General features: G+C 45.3%; 1 protein-coding gene across 1 annotated transcript in view; it reads left to right on the top strand.

Moving 5' to 3' along the window:
- TANGO6 (transport and golgi organization 6 homolog) overlaps positions 1-16456 on the top strand; it is a 214771-nt gene that overhangs the window by 184476 nt on the left and 13839 nt on the right. Inside the window, exon 17 of the mRNA XM_044663151.1 lies at positions 1011-1124. Coding sequence (XP_044519086.1) covers positions 1011-1124 — 114 coding nt within the window. The remainder of the gene's footprint in view (positions 1-1010; positions 1125-16456) is intronic.

Here is a 16456-nt window from a genome sequence, read left to right as displayed (position 1 = left end):
GGGGTGGACATGATTGAGGGTGTGGACTCGAAACTACCACACCAATGCAACTACCAACAATTTGGAAATTGGTCTTGATCAAGGACACATGACAAAACTAGTGGAAATGCGCATGGGTAGGGGGGGCGGCGGGGGGGGGATGAAGGGGAAAGGAGGAGCATGAATCATGTAACCATGTTAAAAATGAATATTAATAAATGTAAAAAAAAAAAATCTCTCACTAAAGGCATCAGGAACTTTCATTTTATAGTGTGTCATTCTGTGGCCTAGAATCCTCTGAGGATTCCTCAGGAAGAGAGAGGGCTGATAGGAGGTCAAAGGAAAAGCTGCTTGTTTTGATGATTCCTAGTTATTAGACCTTTTCCATAGGACTGCATTTGGTAATGTGTTTCCCAGGCAGTTTTATTGCCCCCTTTAGAACCATCTGGTGCAGTAAATTAGCAGTGTCACCCCAGTTTTACAGCCAAAGAAACCCAGGTAAAGAGACTAAGAAAGCTCCCCTCAGTGAGTCATGCCACGAGGCTGGAGCTGACATTGGATTAGAGTATTTTGCTGGGTAGTCTGGACATGCCAAAGAGCAGTCTGAGTCTTCCCCCATCCTAATGCTTGTGCAGATTCATGTCTGGCCTGGAACCCGGAAGCCTGCTCAGCCCAGTTTCCATGACTGTCAGCCTCTCCAGAAGATTGTGTTGGCTCTATTTTTGTCCTGTTTTGACAAGTGACAGCTCTTCTCATTTCTAGGGGAAATATTTCCATGTTGTTTCATTTTCCCCCTTAACAAGTAATGGTGTGCCTGTATATCTAACCATTTTCTCCCCATTCCCTGCTTGCCTCTAACCCTGGTGCCATTTCTTTCCCTTATGAATCTGGAGCCCGGGCGCCAGTTTCCCTCCACTAGTATTGAGAATGATATTCATTCTTCCCTACTTTCAACCAGACGGAAAAAGGTTGGCTGTCGGTTAAGGTGGAATCCCAATGCCGCCTGACCTCTCTTTTCCTCCTCGTCCCAGGTGACGTCGTGCCTGATCGCTGTGGCGAAGACGGACCCCGAAGCCCAGGTTCGCCGAGCTGCCGTCCACGTCGTTGTGCTTCTGCTCCGAGGGCTCAGCCAGAAAGCCACCGAAGTAAGTGTGTGTCAGGCGGCCCCAGGCCTCTCCCGTCCGTCTAAAGGGGTCCTGAGCAGGACCCTCCTGGGGCCGTAGCCTCTTCTCTCTGAGGTCACCCTGTGGGGACCAGGTTCCTAGAGGCACGTTCCCTGAGGGAGGGACTCGAACGAGCGGGCCTCGGCCTCTGTAAAACATGAGCTTTCGTGACTCCTCGTCTTGACTCAGCTTTTCGTGCTGATTCACTGAAAAACCCACTGGGACGATTTCCTTTTGAGATGCTGCCGATATCTGTCAGACCAAGGTGTGGTTGATGGGATTTTATGGTGCTGTTTTAAAGGAACTGTTTGCCCAGGAGGGATCCTTCCCTAGCTCCCTGGCAAAGGAGGAAGAAAGTTTAGAGAATTATATTGGAATAAATACTGACGGGAACTTTAGAATTCAGCTTTACAGAGGAACAAACTGAGGCCCTAAAAAGTTAAATAACAGCAGCTAATAATAATAGTTAATATTCACATAGTGCTGTAAGGTTTGCAAAGCACTTTTGATCTCATTTGTTTCACACCATAAGCCTGTGAACCAGATACTGATATTAACCCCATTTTACAGATGAAGAAAGTGAAGCTAAGAAAAGTTAAGTAACTTAGCCGGGGCCATACAACTCACATCTGAGGCCATATTCAAACTTTGGTCCTCTTGACTCCAACTCTGTCCTCCCTAACTGCCCAAATGACTTGTTCAAATTCCACAAACTGTTATTAAGTGATTCCTCATATGTTGTACACAAGAGATACAGTGACAGAAACAAAAGAGTCCTTGCCCTCAAGGAGCTTACAGGGGATACACTGTGTTCACACAAGATATTTTGAGGTGTGGAATCACACTTTTATCTGAAGAGAGAAGGAAAACCTTCATGGATGGCAGAAGAGACTTCTGAGCCCAGGATCACATATCTGTAAATGTTTGAGAATGAGTTTAAACTCAGACTTCCTAACTCCGGGCTCAGTGCTCTCTTATGCACCACCAGCTGCCCTTCATAGAGGCATGTATGTATCGATTCACAGAAGCAGGCCTGACATGTTGAGTTTAGGAAACAGGTAATAATCTCTAAGACTCTACCTCATATCCATCAGATTGAAAAAATGGACAAAAATGGAAAATGTCCCACTTTGAAGAGGCTGCAGGAAAACAGGCCACATGCATTGTGGGTGGAGTTGCAAATTGCTCCATCCATTCTAGAAAGAAGTTTTGGAATTATTGCCCAAAAAGTAACTACACTTCATAACCTTTGACTCAACAATAGTACTACTAGAACTGTATCTCAAAGATTTTTTTTAAAATATCTATTGTCATGCAAAACACACTTCCATATTGGACACTGTTGTAAGAGCAAAGTCATATGTAACCAAAACCCCAGAATAAAACTATAAATACACTGATATGAAAGACAACTCCAACAGTTCTTTCTCTGGAGGTGGAGAGCATTACCCATCATAAGTCTTTCAGGATTGTCCAGATCATTTCATTGTTGAGAGTAGTCAAGTTTTCACAGATAATTTATCATCCAATATTGCTATTACTGTGTACAATGTTCTCCCAGTTCTGCTTATTTCACTTTGCATCAGTTCATGCAGATCTTTCCAGCTTTTTCTGAAATCATCCTGTGTGGAGATCTCTTTATCATCTCTGATAATCTGATGACAGTTTAGTTGATAAGGAAGTAAGGACAGGACAAGGGAAATGTCTTTTACTTCATGCTTCCAGCTCTGGCTCCAGGAGCATGGAGTTTATTATATATATTTTCACACAAAGAAAAACTTACAGCTCATGGTTACAAATCACACAAAAGAAAATCCTTGGAGGCTTCAAAGTAAAGATAGAACAGGGTCCAAGGCCGAATTCTAGCCGCCTGGATATCAGCAAGCAAATTCTGAGAATCGTAACTATATTCTATAGATATCATAAATGAATTGAGTCTTGTATTTTTTTATCGGGAGGACCTCACCTGGTTGGGTAAAGTTTTGTCTAACTCTGACCTTGGCTGACTTAGGAATATTCTTAGAGTTTATGGATCTTAATTTTCTTGTAGAGGAATTGTTAACCCAGTAACTGCTGGTTTGTTTAAAGCTTTCCAACGGGACATATAATGCTATTAAGAAAAGGTGTGGATCTTGAAAAGGAGTCAAAAGAGGAGTCTCAGATGTTCATCTATTTAAGACTCTGTTTCTCTTATTGGCCTCCCACAATCCTGCTCTGGATTCTTACATTGCTGCTAGTAGAGAAGTCCATTACATTTGATTTTACCACAGTGTATCAGTCTCTGTGTACAATGTTCTTCTGGCTCTGCTCCTTTCACTCTGCATCAGTTCCCAGAGGTCTCTCCAGTTCACATGGAATTCCTCCAGTTTTTTATTCCTTTGAGCACAATAGTATTCCATCACCAACAGATACCACAATTTGTTCAGCCATTCCTCAATTGAAGGACATTGTCTCATTTTCCAATTTTTTGCCACCACAAAGAGGGCGTCTATAAATATTTTTATACAAGTCTTTTTCCTTATTATCCCAAAAGAGATTTTTTTTAAAAGGAAAGGAACCCATATGTACAAAAATATTCATGGCAATTCTTTTTGTCATAGCAAAAAACTGGAATCTAAAAAGGATGTCCATCAATTAGAGACTGACTAAAAATGTTATAGTAGATGAATGTAATAGAATAATACTATTGTGCCATGAGAAATAATGAAAGGGATGACTTCAGATAAACCTAGGAAAACTTCTATGAAAGCAGGATAAAGTGAATAGAACCAGGAGAGCAATTTACACATCAACTGTATTGTAGAAATGAACAACTTTGAAAGATTTAAGAACTCTGATCAAGACATTGACCAGTCAGGATTCCAGAGGACTGATGATAAAGAATGTTTTCCTGACAGAGTGGACTCAGGGTAGAGAATGAGATGTACATTTTGGGGCATGGCTATTATAGGAATTTGTTTTGCTTGACTTTGTATGTTTGTTGCAAAGTCTTTGTTTTACCTTTGTTCCCCCATGGGAAAGAAAATAAATGCCATTAATGTTTTTTTAAAAAGATAATGGACCCTTTTGGCTGAAATGTAGAATATATAAAGGGAAATACTGTGAAATAAGGCTGGAGAGAAAGATTGAGTGTGTGCCAAATTGTGAAGAACTTTCAATCTGAGGAAGAGAAGTTACTATATTGTTCCAAAGGTAAGAAAAATCACTGAAAGTTTTTGAACAGGTGATAACACATGACCAGATCCATGCTTCAGGAATATTATTTGGACAGCCCTAAGGAGGATTGTTTGGAAAGGGGAGAAACTGGACACAGAGAAGCCAATTAAGGGACTCCCATGTTAGGGCTCACATTATGATGGACACTGTGTGAATAGGGAATGGGCACTGAGAGGAGGCACACTGTGGAAGCAAAATCGGCAGGTCTTGGCAGCTCTCGTTGTATGTGGGAGTTAAGGGAGGAGGATAAATCAAGGATGACTCGGAAGTTACTAACTCGCATGATGGAGAGGGTGTTGATGCATGAGAGGAAGATTTAAAAGAGAACATGATGAGTTCTATTGTGAACATGTTGAGTTTGAGATGCCCGGTAGAGGTGTATGGCTAGCATGCAAAAGAGATAAAATTAGGGCTGGCTATGGCAATTTGGAAATGGGCTTTGTGGAAATGATAGTCGAATCTATGAGAGAAAATGAGATCATCAAGATAGAAAATATAGAGAAGAGAACCAGGATAAAGCCTTGGGAGGGGGTGGCATTGATGTTTATGGATGATGAACCAGCAAAAATACCAGGAGATGAGAAGAATCAGGAGAGAACAGGGTCATAGTAGCCAAGGACTGTGGGGGTCACAGATTTAAAGCTAAAAGAGACCTTAAACATCATCTAGTCTGAATCTTCATTTTATAGATGAGGAAGCTGATACCTCAAGAGTTGAGATTTGTCCCAGGTCACCCCAGTAATCAGCAGCAAAGATAAGGTTTGTACCTAGATCCTCTGAGTCTGGATACAGCTCTCAAATCCAAAAGGAAATGAAGAATGATGTGAAGAGCTACAGAGAAGACAAGAAGGATGAAGTCCAAGAAAAGCCAATATGGTTTAGCAATTAAGAGTTCATTAGGGGGCAGCTGGGTGGTTCAGGGGGTATTATTATATTATAGGAGAGTCAGAGCCTAAACAGGAGGTCCTAAGTTCAAATCTGGCCTAGTTGTGTAACCCTGTGCAAGTCACTTAATTCTCATTGCCTAGCCCTTACCACACTTCTTCTTTGGAACCAATACTTAGTAGAATTCTTAGATAAAAGGTGATTCTTAAATGGAAGGTAAGGGTGGTTTTGTTTTGTTTTGTTTTTTTAAGAGTTCAAGAGTAGTTTTTGAGATCCATTCATCATAGCGATGCCATCAGAAGCCAGATTACTAGGCACTGAGAAATGAGAGGGAGATGCAGAAATGGAAGCACCAAAGTGTAGACTTTTATTTAAGAGTTTGGTAGAAACTCCAGAGAAAGATGTATTAGAGTCAGATGCATATCAAAGCATACTGCCTTCCACATTAGTTTATTTATAGTTTTATTTGGAGGTTTTAGTTTTATATAAGTATTCTCTTACAACAGTGACCACTATGGAAGTATGTTTTGCATGATAATACATGATAATCCTGATCAAATTGCTCACCATCTCCAAGAGGGGGGAGGGAAGGGAGAGAGGACGACAATTTGGATCTTTTAATTTCAGAAAATGTATGTTGAAAATTATTATTACATGTAATTGGGGAAATAAAATATCTTTGAATAAAACACGGAAAAAAAGTTTTTAAAAAAAGGTAAGTAAAAGGAAAGTGAGAAATAAGACAATAGGACAGGTTCCAGGGTCAAATGCAGGGTTGCTTTTTTTTTTTTTTTTAGGATGGGAAAGACCTAGTCATTTTTATAGACCATAGGGAAGTGATCAGTGACCCCGGAAGAGTTAAAATGAGAGTAAGAAAGAATGGTTGCTGGAACTTGCCCCTTAGAAAGCAGATGGAAGGGCATGAGGGTCAAGGGCATGAGTAGGGAGAACTGGCTTTGGAAAGGAGAAAGGCCACCCAGCTGCTTCCAGTGCTCAGACTGGGGATCAAAAAGAGGAGGCAGCTGAAGGAAGGACTGAACTCAGGGCAGAATAGAAGAGATCATCTGCTTTGAGAGTTGGGATCATTTGGAGAAGGCCATGCATTTACCTGGGGCAAGATAAAAGGTTTGCCTGTAACGGTGAGGGTCCGAGTGAGATTAGACAGCATCAATCTGTAGCAGACCAAGCAGTCACAGTTCATGGGAGCAGTGATGGGTTTGCAAGTTGGCAGGGTGAGTGGCATTAGGACAAGAGGGCAAAGGGATTCAGGGTGGAAGCAGGGCATTGCTGAGCTGGTGGCCATCAAGAAGGGAAGAGAACGAAGCCAGAGAGGGACATGACTGCCTTCCTGCAGGAGAACAGGGTGGCACTGAGCACCAGGTGTGGGTTTCAGAGGGGGTGGGGGGAGAGGAATGCCAGGGTTCAGGATCGCCGAGACAGACCAGGTTAGGGGTATGGTGAAGCCTATGTGACAGTTACCCTGTGAGTGCCTGAGCTTAAATGATGTTAATTAGGGAGGCCAGACTGGTCAAAAGAGCCCAGATTCACCCAGAACGAGGGCAAGGGTTTGAGTGAAAAAGAATCTTGTGAGATGGTTACTGACTCCTCGAGCGAAGAGGGAAAGGGCTGTAGAAGGTTGCTGGTCCGGCAGGGTCTAGGAGACTCCCTGGAGGCTGGGGAATGTGCCGAGTCCTCTTCCCGGCTCAGTCTCTTCTTGGCGTGTACAAGAAGCAGCAGCCGGAGTATGAGGAGTGTGAGAAGACTCAGTAGCAGCAGAAGGGATTCCGGAGGGACTGTGCTAAAGGATGGTACAGGTCAAGCCAGGGAGGGTAGACATTTGAGGAGAGGCAGGAAGGGAAGGCTGTGGTTGTTTTTGCATTTTCCCCTCTGAGCCCAGGCAAGCAGCAGGGGTGAATTTCCTAGCCACAGGGCAGGGGGAGTACCAGGGGCCTGGAACCAGACATCAGGCATCTGTGACAATGGGCATTGGGGAGCAGATGGCAGAGCCAGGTTAAAGTGCTTGTCACCCCAGCCAGAAGCTCCTGTGACCCTCTCCTTCCTTACAGACCCCAGGAAAGGTCAGTTTCCCGTTGTCAAACTTCCAGCTTGTTTCATTCATAGAAGAGGCCTCATGAGCCTCGGGTCCACTCCTTTCATTTTACAAATGAGGAAATTGGGGAATAGAGAGGTTCAGGAATTTGCCCAGGATCCCACAGCTGATCAAAGCATGATGTAGGATTGGAACTCGGGTCTTCCTGACCCCGTTTGTAGGGCTCTCTCCTGGGCCAGGCATCCAACAAGGATTTCTTTGATGCCCGCACCGAATGGAAGGCATTGTGGTAGGTCGTGTGAAGGGCGAAGATAGATTCAAGAAGAGTCCGAGATGAGCTCATGGGGGAACGGAACAGCTTCGGGAGAGGAGGAGGTCTGAAGCTCTTCCTCATAAGTCTGATATCTGAAGAACAACTGTTTTCTGAGCCTGAGATCTGACTCGGGGTGATAGTTCCTGGATTCTTTTATGAAATGAGGAAACGGAGCCAGGAGGCAGAATGCAGAGCTGTGTATTGCTGCGCCCGAGCCTTTTGGGCAACGCTGTTTGTGGCAGCATTGAGAGGCAGCCAGCTCGCTGGCGGAGTTAGGCCAGCCCTGATTCCTCTGTCTCATCACCATCCCACATGGATGATCCCTCTGCCCCGTCACCATCCCATGGGCACTTAGCAGATGTCTTCCTCTTCCCTCCTCCCCCTTCTCAGCATCTCCTACCCAGGGCTGGTGTGGGGGGGCTCCCTCACTCAGTGGGATTCCACTTCCCTCCCCTTCTGTCTCATGGAGGGCTCACCCTGCCTCTGGGGGCGAGGGCACAGACCCTGGCCACCTCTCAAAGGCAAGGGTGTCATCCCAACGAACAACAGGACTTGGGAAGGAACTTTCCCTTGGGGAAAGTGGAGGCTCCCTGACCCCGGAGTTGCCCAAGCCCACAGAAAGGAGTATAATCTTCATCTTGAGCATTCAGATCATTCATGGGCAGGTTGCCAACAGTTCTTGTGGGGTAGAGTGGGCACAGAGGAACTCTTGTCTGGGCCCATTCGTCCATAGATGTTTCAGGACAGAAGACCGAGTGCCCAGACCTTAGGGGGCAGGAGAGAGACAGATCAAACAAACTGCCACCCTTAATGAAGTTTTGAGCTGTGTGAGATGTTAGTGCTTTTGCCAAAGCCACAGTCGCGAGAGCCCCCTGCCCGCTTTTCCAATTGACTTCCCATCTGGACCCTATTGAAATACTATCTAAAGTTATGAGCTGTGCTAACTTCATCAAGGAAAGGAAATGGGAACGGATGCCTGAAGGACCCTCTTCCTGGTGCCTCCTTGAGGGCAGGTGTGTTAAATCTCCTAATCGCAGGTATGTTTATCGTCAGGGCACTTTAATGAGAAGCGGAGATAACACAAAGCTTTCAATCTGGGATTGGCTCTCGACTCTTCTGTTTTGCCCTCAGGAACAGCTGAAACAAAAATGCCCCTTTGATGATGGGGGCTTTTCCCTAATCGCTGGTCTCTCCTCCATAAAGCACTGTGCGATAATAGAGGGTTTCACTGTGTTCCTTGTTTGTCAGATGTCTGCCAAGCACCTTTGTTGCTCTGTTGTCTTGAAAAGGAGATGGAAGGACCAGTGAAGAATTACAGAGAATTTGAAGGAGCCACTCCTCAGAAATCTAGAGACCTGTTAGGAGAGGGAGGATATAAATTCCCCCTGAATAGCAGCAGGGTGCTGTGCGGTCAGTTCTCAATTATTCACATGTAGAGATTTGTGGAAAATTTTTGTTCAGCATCTTGTTGACCAGATTACCTGTTCTGCTTACCTAAGTATTTTGGTGACAACGCCAGCGCTTCTGTTTACTCTTATTCCCACATTTGGTCTGCAGCCCAACAGGAGCTGGAAAGAAAGACTTTTGGAACATGTTCTCTTTCCCTTAGATGAAGGGCAAGTTAGATAATGGCAAGGAGGGGACTGGGCAGGTCTGGCTGGTTGACATGGTGGTTAGTTTGGGCTGGACTGAGCTTTTTTCTTTTTCTTTTTTTTTTTTTTTCTTTCCTATTAGGGGTGGCCCTCTGCATGGGGAAGGGTAGAGGGATATGCTGGGAAATGAAACCAATGTAAAAACAAAAGATAGCAATAGAAATTCCTGTCTTAAAAAAAGGAAGAACTGCTCTGGTTAAGCTGGTGCTTCAGGATTGAAACTCTCTCTCCTTAGCATGGAGTAAGATTTGGAGAGTTGTTAAAGGGAGAAACAGTGCAGTGGTAAGGTCTTTGGCTCTAGAATAGGAGGGCCTGAGTTCCAATCCCACTGCAGCTACTGCCTCTGTGACCTTAGGCAGGCCACTTAACTTTTCTTAGCAACAGTGGTCTCATCTGAGGTTTCTTTGAGCTGAAATTGGCCCAGAATCTTGAAAATGGGGCTTTTACACTTTGTTTAATGTTATGAATTTCCCCAAACTTCTTTATTCAAACAGGACAAACATACTTTTCAGAGACCAATATAAGTAAATTTTAGTTAATCTATTGTTTCAGATTATCTTGGCTATTCTCTTCCCTCAGAAAAATGTATCACTGAGGGAAAGCTAGGTAGCACAGGTAGATCACCAGGCCTGGAGTCAGGAGGACCTGGATCCAAATTTGGCCTCCAAAATTTCCTAGTTGTGTGACCCTGGGCTAGTCACTTAACTCCAGTTGCCTAGCTCTTGGTGTTCTTCTGTGTTAGAAATGATACTAAGACAGAAGGGAAGGACTTAAAATAAGAAAAAGAAAGTTGACTTCCCTTAGGAGCTATGAAGATCTTTAGAACTTGGCCCATGAATTTGTAGTGGTTGCCTCTCCATGTTTTTCACCACTATACCTTCTTTCCTTTTAAATGGTGAAAGATATTTCTAGCGCATGCCTTTATTCTGTACTCAAATGTGAAATAAAATCTAAATTGTCATCTTTACTTTTTAAAAGCCTCTGCCATCTCTTCTATCCTACTAGCTGAAATAACCTTGTACATCAATTTCATTCTTTCAAGACCAGAAAGAACCCCAATATCAGGTACTTTAATGAATGGATGCATGGCCTTGTCAGGATGGTTATTCTTGCTGCCAGTGCAGATCCCAAAACAATGAAGCTTATTCCTTTTGTACAATTCTGGTCAATATTCTTCTAGAAGTCCTCCATAAAGGATCTCCCCAGTGTGGTGGAAGTCTTTCTTGGAGACTTTTAACACAAAGTGTCCCTAAAGGGCCATTTTAAACTTTCATAGCTTCAGAAGTGTTATAAACACCCCCCAAAAAAAAGATCATTTGAAAGTTTAATTATTTAAATTTATTTTACACTTATTTAATTATTTTGTTTCATGATTTTCAATAATAAATGTTCACTTTAACAAAATGGGACACTTTATCATCATTCATTGCCTGTGGGAGTTTCTGGGTGACACTTTCTCAGACTGGCAGATTGGTAGAGGAGGTCCTTGTCATTGCCTACCTCAGTCACCTGATCTTCCTGTGGGGTCATATCCAAACTGAATTATTGTATATGCATCAAAACTTGTTCTTTTGGATGATCTAATGGCTAAACTAGCAAATGCAATTCTTTGTCACTGAGCAGCAATTGATTATCAGTTGGGTTTTTTGTTTAAACCCTTCTGTCTTAGAATCAATACTGTGTATTGGTCCCAAGACAGAAGAGCTGTAAGGGCCAGGCAATGGAGGTTAAGTAACATGCCCAGGGTCATCCAGCTAGGAGGTGTCTTAGGCCAGATTTGAACACAGGACCTCTCATCTCCAGACCTGACTCCCTATCCACTGAGTCACCAAGCTGCCCCTAACGAAAGTTCTTATAAATTTCAAAAATGAACTAAAGCAATTGTGCCTCGGTTAAGGGGGGAAAGGGGAGTTTGAGGAGAGGGAAAGAACATGAAACATGTAACTATGGGAAAATATTCAAAATTTTAAAAAATGAACTAAAGCAATGGACAGCACAAGACAGTAATGATACTGAATTTTAACTAATAATATATTTCAAAATTTAACAATTAATTTTCAGATGGTTTTTGGTAAGTTTATAGCATTTATATTCCTACAGTTATTAAAGCTGAAAATCACACTAAGTCTTTGGGGATACCTTGTATTTCATAGAAACCACTGCAAGCCTCAGAATTCTCATTTTTTAATCTCTTACTCTTCCCCCATGGCAGACCCCCCCTCCCCCCGCCTTTTCACCTTTTGAACCATTTCTTACAGGCAAGTCATCATTGCAAATGTGCTACATCTTTTTAGGCTTACCCCATCTTCACATTTCCTCTGGGGTCATCTGATGTGATTCATGGCCAGATAATATCAGTTATTTCAGTGATTCATAATCCTGTCATTCTGAACACTCCTGCTACCAGCATAAATCATCCATTCTTTCTTTTTAATTTTAGTATTTTATTTTTTTCTCAATTGCTTATAAAAATAATTTTTTAACAATTTAAAAAAATTTTGAGTTCTATATTCCCTCCCTCCTTTCACTTCCCCCTCCCTGAGACAGCAGGCAATTTGATGCAGGTTATATATGTGTATTCATGCAAAACATATTTCCATATTATTCATGTTGTGAAAGAAAACAGATTTAAAAAAAACAAGAACAATTAAATTTTTAGAAGTATGCTTTGATCTGCATTCAAACTTTATCAGTTCTTCCCCAGAGGTAGATAGCATTTTTCATCATGAGCCCTTCATAACCTTCCTTGATCACTGTATCACAGAGAATAGTTAAGGCATTTACAATTGATCATTGTACAATATTGCTGTTACTACATACAGTGTTCTTGTTCTGCTCATTTCCCTTTGCATTGGTTCATGTAAGTCTCTCCAGTTTTTTTTGGAAAGCACCCCACTCATTTCTTATAGCACAATAGTATTCCATCATAATCCCATACCACAGTTTGTTCAGCCATTCCCCAATCGATGGCCATCTCCTCAATTTCCAATTCTTTGCCACCACAAAAAGATGCTATAAATACTTTTTTGTGTATGTATAGATAGAAGGAGAGAGACAAAGAGAGGGAGAGAGACAGAGAGAGAGAGAGACAGAGAAAGAGGAAGGAGGAGAAGGAGGAGGAGGAGGAAGAGGAAAAAAGAGAAACCAGAGAAACAGACAGAGAGAGGGAGAGAGGGAAGGAGGGAGAGGGAGAAAGACATAGAAACCGGAGAGAGATCCTTTTCCCTTTTGTTTGATTTCTTTGGGAGAAAGACCTAGCAGTGGTAATGCTGGATTAAAGGGCATATACAGTTAGAACATTTATTTTTTGCTCTAAATTTGTTCTCCAGAATGGTTGGGCTAGTTCACAACTAGTATTCCAGGTTTTTCCAATATCCCCTCCAAATTTTGTCATTTTCCTTTTCTGTCCTATCGGCCAATCCGATAGGTGGTGCCTTGCAGTTGTTTTAATTCGCATCTCCAATTCATCGTGATTTAGAGCATTTTTTCACACAAGCTTGGGTCGCTTCACCTGCTTTGTCTGAAAGCTGCCTGTTCGCATCCTTTGCCGGTTATCCATTGGGGACAGACTTGTATTCATGTACATTTGCCGAGTTCTCTGTGTGTCGGTGCTGTAAGTCATCAGTTCTTCTTTCACACAATGATGTTCCAGGCTTGGCTTGGTGGAAAGCTGGCCGCGTCACTTCTCATTCTGGAATAACAGGACCCTCCCTCCCTGCTGCCGAGCCCAAGGCCATTCCAGAGCGCAGGGGACCCCCACTCTGGGGGGCAGCACACACTGTGGCCAAGGATGGGGGGACCCTCGTTCGAGGTGTGCAGAGTGCCATCCTCGGGGTCATCTTTTTACAAACTCTTCCATGCCCGCCGTGTGCCAGGCACCGTGCCCCGTGCTTTACTAGGAACGATCATTGCCTTCAAGCCTCGCAACAACCCTGAGAGGGAGAGGCTGTTGTTATTATAGCCTTTTTACAGTTGAGGAAGCTGAGGCCGAGGTGAAATGGCTTACCTAAGGTCACACAGCTAGTGTCCGAGGCAGAATCTGAATTTGTCTTCCTGAAACAAAATCTGTTGCTCTATCTGCCAAGTCCCCCAATTGTGCATACAGTCTTTGGAGCCTGGCAGCATTGCCAGCATGTTTTGGAGATGGGATGGATGGGGGGGGGGGGGACAAGCAATAATGATTCATGAGGGGAGCAGTGAGGTGGCTCGGTGGATAGAGTACCAGGCTTGGAGATGGGAGGACCTGGGTTCAAATTAGACCTCGGACACTTTTAGCAGTGTGACCCTGGACAAGTCATTTAACCCCTTCTGCTTAGCCCCTTGCCCCTCTGTCTCAGACTTGTTATTAGGACAGAAGGTGAAGGTTTAAAAAAAGAATAATGACAAGGACAGGCAAGTCGGGGGCTAAGGCAGCCTCAGGCCTCTCTCAAGAGACCATTTTCCTGTCCTCTCTCTGATCTTCTGGCCAGCGGCTGAAGCTCCTTCCCAAGGACACTCGGGGTGGTTTCCCCCACGTCCGAGGGGCCTCCTCCGGGCCAGGGCCGCCTTGTTTGGCCCAGAAGTGACCGGGGCGAGTCAGGATGGCCGTCCTCATTTCATTCAGAGGTTGAGTGACCAGCGGATGGGCGGATGGAATGGAAAGTTTTCTGCCTTTGGGGGGTTTGTCCTGCCAGAAGCCTCCCCATCCCTTGGCAGGTGTCCTCCGGCCTGGCCGGGCCAGTGTGTGCCCAGGCCGCAGCTCGGCAGCTCGGCGAGACACACCAGACTCCCTCCGTGTGGAGAGCGAATGGAAAGCGCGTTAATGGAGATGGAGAGGAAGCGGAGATCGGCGCTAGAATTATTCCTCTGCAAACTTCGGGGAAATGGAATGAAAACAATCTCCTTCCTGAGAGCGGTGGAGCCCCAGCCAGCGGCTACAAGCCAGGGAGGCCCCAGACTCTGCCGAGCTCTCACCCTCCACAATGGCTGCCCATTGTGGGGCCTCGGCGGCGGCGTGATTTCACACCCCAAAGCGAGCAGCTTCACCTCTGATCCCGCTTCAGGGCCTCCCCTGCAGCCTCGGCCGCCATGCTCTGGCCCCTCCCCCCCCCACCCCCGTTATCCCCCTTTTAGTGCTGACACCTCTCCAACCTGCCCCGCCGCGGCTCCCCTCTCCGCTGGTTATCTTTCAGACACCTCAGCGTGGGAGTCCGAGGCAGAACGCCTCCCCTTGCCCTAGACTTGGCCCCGCCCCCCACTCCCTGTTACCACAGAGGCCCCGACTCCAGCCTCCCACCCTCCCGCTCCAGCTCCCCGAATCCACGCTGTGGTGGTGACCTCCAGGCTCAAATACTGGAACCTGCGCTCGGCCTTCAATGCCCTCCACGAGCTCCCCCGCCTGCCCCCAAACCAGACTCTTCAGTCCAGGGACCTCGGCCTCGGGGCTGCCGTCTGCTCTCCTGCCTCTCCTACAGGAAGCTTCCCCCGGAGGCTCCCCGTGTGCCTGGCTATGAGCCGCTCTGGAAGCTCCTCCGGCCAGGGACCTTTGGGGACCTTTTAGTGTCACGCGGCCTGCGGGATGGTTGCGGCTCCCGTCTGAGCGCCTGCAGCACCTTCCATTCCCCCAGTGTCAGTCCAGTGCGTGTCTACACTGTCCAGTTTTAGTTTTTAAAAACGAGCCTCAGGAGCAGGGCGCCTCTCGTGCCCTCCTGTGGCCCGGCTGGCCCACGGCACTGCTCGTCCTCCCTCCCGCGCTGGCCCCTCTTCTCCCTGCCCTCTAGTCCGCCGGGGATCTCCCTCGCCTCCCTGTTTTAGCCATCATCCCTGACCCTTCCCGGATCTAGTATGGTCTGCTGCCGGCCAGCCCCCGCGGCCTCCGGCTCTTCCTGACGCAGGACCCTCCGTGCGGCCTCTCCAAGCACTTCCCCCGCTCCTGGCGCCGCCTCATCTCTCCCCCGGCTTCTAGAAGCCTTTCCTGTGCCTGCGAGGGCTGCCTCGCTCTACCCAGCTGGCCTCTTCTGGGCAGCCTCTGCTTCGGCCTCCTACAGCTGTGCGCATGCTCGCACTTCCCCAGCGTGGCACAGAGCAGGCACTCAGATGAAGACACCTCCGAGGCACCACCGCACACTTCTCAGCCTGGCTGAGGGGACAGAAAGGGAAAAGGATCCATGTGGGAGAGCATGAAAACTGGGGCCCTCATACAGTGTGGGCAGAATTGCCCTTTGAGCCATCACTCCTGTGACTAGGTCTGTATCTCTAGAAGATCCAACAAAGGGAGAGGACCTATTTGTACAAAAAAAAATATTTATAGCAACTCTTTTTGTGGCAGCAAAGAACTGGAAATTGAGGGGTTTTCTGTCCCCTGGGAAATGGCTAAACAAGTTGTGGTCTAGGACAGCGATGAAAGGCTATTGTACTGTAAGAAATGACAAGCAGGATGATTTTAGAAAAATCTGGACAGACTTTCCCAAACCAATGCAAAGTGAAGTGAGAAGAACCAGGAGAGTGTTTTACAGACAGCAATATTCCTGCCAAACACCCGGGAATGGCCTAGTTATTCTCAGCAGTGTGGAGATCCAAGACAAAATTTAGAATGAAAAATGCCCTCTGCCCACTGAAAAAGAATTGCTGGAGTGGAAACATACTGTTTTATTTTCTTCTTTTTTTCCCTTTCATTTGAAATCTCTTCCACCAAATGACTAATACAGAAAAATATTTTACATGATTCCACATGTAAAATCTATGTCAGATTGCTTACTGTCTCAGGGAGTAGGGAGAGCAAGGAGGGAGCGAGAGAGGGAAGATTGGAAGAAGGAATAGAATTTGGAACTCAAAATTTTTTTAAATGAATGTTAAGGGGGCAGCTGGGTAGCTCAGTCTTAGGTTCAAATCTGGCCTCAGACACTTCCCAGCTGAGTGACCCTGGGCAAGTCACTTAACCCCCACGGTTCCTATTAACCACTCTTCTGCCATGGAGCCAATACACAGTATTGATTCCAAGACAAAAGGTAAGGGTTTTAAAAAAATGAATGTTTAAAAAATTGTTTTATATGTAATAAAAATAGTTTTTAAATGCTAGCAATAGCAATAAGAGAAAAAGAAATTAAAGGATTAAGAATGGCCAAAGAGTTAAAAAAAAAAAAAAAAACCTAAAGACTATCTCTTCTCACAGAAAAATAAATAAATGCTGACTCTCTGAGTTGGCTTCTCCACCACTAGA

Source organism: Gracilinanus agilis, chromosome 2, assembly GCF_016433145.1.
Source record: "Gracilinanus agilis isolate LMUSP501 chromosome 2, AgileGrace, whole genome shotgun sequence".
Lineage (NCBI taxonomy): Eukaryota > Metazoa > Chordata > Mammalia > Didelphimorphia > Didelphidae > Gracilinanus > Gracilinanus agilis.
The sequence above is the reverse complement of the archived record's forward strand: the minus strand, read 5'-3'. Positions and strand labels throughout refer to the sequence as shown.